This window comes from Populus nigra, chromosome 18, assembly GCF_951802175.1.
Source record: "Populus nigra chromosome 18, ddPopNigr1.1, whole genome shotgun sequence".
NCBI classification, from domain to species: Eukaryota; Viridiplantae; Streptophyta; class Magnoliopsida; order Malpighiales; family Salicaceae; genus Populus; species Populus nigra.
Genome location: NC_084869.1, coordinates 891,442 through 895,037, shown reverse-complemented (window position 1 = coordinate 895,037; position 3,596 = coordinate 891,442). Strand labels below are relative to the sequence as shown.

Here is a 3,596-nt window from a genome sequence, read left to right as displayed (position 1 = left end):
AGTGCCAAAAATGGCATCTATATCACATGGGATAGGAGCTTAAGTGTGCAAAGCCAGTCACACTTGAAGCACCAATCTGCCAAAGCTGTGAACTGCAACAGAAAAGCTCACTTAGTCAAAAACATAAATCACAATTTTCTTCTAAAACAAGGGGGGTTGTTACAGAGGTTGGTGATATTAGTTCCTGTGAAGAGAACTTTGAGAAGCTTTTCAACAATGGAATGCTATGGAGAAGGAAGAAGACTAAGAGGGAAAGTTGCTGCCACTGAAGCTGAACAACCCAGAAACCATGTCTTACAGTCAAGAAATCCCAGGAACACTAACATGGTAAGATTTCTTACACACATTTTTTACTTGTATATTCCTTTTGGTTGCCAAGAAAAGAGGAGATCATGAAAGAAAATTGGTTTGTTTTCTCTGTCTCTTTTTGCCTCTTTTACTTTGATGGGTTTTAAGAATTGAGAATAACGGAGGTCATATGCTCAGTCATAATGAAGATTGAAAAGAAAACCTCATAATGCTAGTCTTCAGCTTCAGTTGAATGGAGGATTTTTTTGCCTGTGAATTCGAAATGATGGGAGCTCAGGGGCTCAAAATTTATTTTCAAGTTCCTGTCTTTTCCCAACAATCAAAACATGCTAAAATTGGAAAAGGTTACTGCTTTTCTGATCTTACCATCCTCATTTCCCTGCCTCCACCTTGTGTGTGTTTGTGGTAGGTGGTAAGTTTCTAAGAATGCACTATTGTCTTGATTATATCAGGTTTTGTTTATGTTGGTTTTAGATAATAGAAATGTTTGCTTCCAAGAATCTGTTTCTGTTTTTTTTCCTTTATTGTTCTTTTGGCACAGTGGGCTCAGGTTTCACGGTAAATGTGTTAAATGTTTGATCAATTGCTTGATACTAAATTACTATTGGGGTGTGAGGATCTGAGGTTCAAAAAGAAACTTCATTCTGATAATCAGCTTAGCCTCATATTGTGAGCACAGAAATGCATGTAATAAGAGTTCCCTTTACTGCTCTGGCACCATGTCATGTGTGATTCTTGTAAGTATCTGTCGAGGAAGGATTATGGAGATCCTTTAGTTTCTGTTCCACATTATTAAACTGACAATGGTAATGCTATTGAAGGCGTTTATCATGGTAACTTTAATTTAAAAAAATGAAGAACAACAGAGCAATAAATTGAAAATTTGAGGGGGCTATATTCTCTCTCTAGTTTATATCTTGGCTCCCTTCTGTCAGGTCATGTTAAGGATGATGGGAATATGCAGAGGACTAGGTGGGTTCTCTCTCCCATTTTGAGAAGTTATGTTTATCCAGTGGCGGGGGGAGAAAATGCCCCTCCCTTATAAATATATAATAAAACTAACTAAAATTTTTCTTGGCCCCCCTAAATTTTTCTTGGCCCCCCTAAATTTTTTTTCTTGCTAGCAGCAGGCCAGCTACAATCTCAGTAACTGTATGCGACAAGTTGTTATAGTATTTTTCTCTTTTTGATATTGACATTTGACGATGCATTGTTTAAGATTACATTTTGTTCGTATCTAACTCTTGAACTTTTCTATCTTGTCAATGATCTATAGGCTTAAGCATTGTATGTGCTGATATTGATAATAGTTACACTGACAGGATACCAACTTTGTTCACTAATATATGCTTGCACCTTGCAGGGATTGACTTGCGGTAAAAGGGCAAGGCCTGAACTTGAGGGGCTTAAGCAACATGAAAGGGAGACTCAAGAAGCAAGTGTGGATATTTCTGGACAAAAGAAAACGAAATTAATCAAATCTAAGAACCAAGAGCAAGAGGATGAAATGTCAGCCGTGAAAATGGGAGTTCCAAGAAGTGAGAACCTGAGACACGAGTGGGAGGGGAGGTTTAAGACGGAGCTCCCTGAGGTGGAAACTGCTGGGACAGGGACCTCAAACACTGTGGTGTCTCCTGAGACTTTGAAGAAGATGGGGGCATATGATGAAGTCAATAACACAGCTTCAGATCCAGAGGAAGTGGAAGCAGATGGTGATATACTATCTACACTTTCAGGTCCCCCTCAAGTACCTGATGCAAGTGGGCTCACAGCAGAATTGGGCCAGGCTTATGCATTGGCGATTCCTGCAGTGAAGAATGCGCTGATATCCTTCCTAATCACTAAAAAGTCAGAGGATCTAGTCTTTATGATCACTCAAGCTAACAGCGCATTCGCATCTCTTTATGCCCTCAATGCTGATTGTGGTTCGCTCTACAATAATGTGAGATCTTACATTCGTCATTGCTCTGAATTCTCTACAGCTCAGAAAGAGTTACAGGAGAACATGGAAGCTGTAGAGTTGGTATCTTCTTATGAGAATATTTCTGATCAATCTACTGAAGCTGCAAGGGCTGTTTCTGAAATTGAGGCAAATCTGGAAAAAGCCAAAGAGTACCTTGCTCCTCTTGAAGCAAGGTATCAAGAGACCAAGGCCTTGCTGGACAAGCTTAAGGCAGAGCTTGGACAAAGGAGAACCGAGGTGGCTTACCTGGAAGCTGAGAAGACTCAGCAGGAGGAAGCAATGGCTGAAACTGAGATAAAACATCACACTATTGCTGCACAGGCAAAGGAAGCCAAAGAAACACTTAAATCTATTCTCCGCCGACTAGAGGCTGCTACAGCTGCTATGGAAGAGACTAGAGCTCTCCTTTCCACTTCTTGATTCCCTCATACAACTACCATGTGTGCACATTGTTCAACTGATTTAGTTATAGGGACAATAGTACTATCCTGTAATTAAACCATTTTGGAATCTCTTAGGAATAAATGATGCAAGAAAGAGTACTTTCAACTTTAGACCCACCATTATTGACCTGCATGCTCAGTTGAATAGGAGTCATGCTAGCGATGTTCCATCATAAATTTGGTTCAGATGATTATGGTTTACTGGCTTGTTGCTATCTAATTCATTTCCTTGTTGCGGAATGCACTTGTACAATAGCAATCAACTTCCAGCTCCACAATGCATAGGCTTGCCTGTTCATATTACATGTAAGTGGTTAAACCACATCATGCCTGTTTTCAGACTGGTAATTTCAGTGCTAAATTAAGCTAGTGGATTTAGGCAGCTCGTCCTGCTCTCTGCCAAAAGTGGAGAGCTGAAGGAGTCTTTTGCAGGATAAGCAAATGGCTATGGAAAATTGGAAACACTTTCTAGCCGTTGCAGATAATTCGCCAACTCCAGGTAGAGATTTGTTTATTTAAGAACTGATATAGCCATTTCCATTAAATCATTAGAGGTGGTGAAAATCTGATCTTCCCTAAGATTCTTATATTTCTATAATTAATGTGCAACAAGTCTGCGAGATTCATAAACGATATTTGGTTGCAAACAAGATAAAGCCCAACCCTTTTCAAAAGATTTGCAATTGACAATAATGAGGCAAGGTGTTCAGCTGAGAAACCACTTTGACTCTTTCTCAGGGTCAAAAAATTATCCTTGAGCACCCAAGGGTATGCACTAAGGCACTAGAAATCTGCAAGCCGTACCCAAAGAGCCGACATTGTAGGGTTCTTTAATACCTTATAAGAAGTCAGCACCATTCTATCCTCAAGAACAACTAGTT

The 3,596-nt window shown here is 39.8% G+C and overlaps 1 protein-coding gene across 1 annotated transcript; it reads left to right on the top strand.

The window, feature by feature from the left end:
* LOC133677846 (uncharacterized) lies at positions 1-2,916 on the top strand. The gene is made up of 2 exons (XM_062099984.1): positions 1-327; positions 1,673-2,916. Exons 1-2 carry the CDS (start codon positions 217-219, stop codon positions 2,690-2,692), a joined length of 1,131 nt encoding a protein of 376 aa, XP_061955968.1. The 5' UTR covers positions 1-216; the 3' UTR covers positions 2,693-2,916.
* The last annotated feature ends 680 nt before the right edge of the window (positions 2,917-3,596 follow it).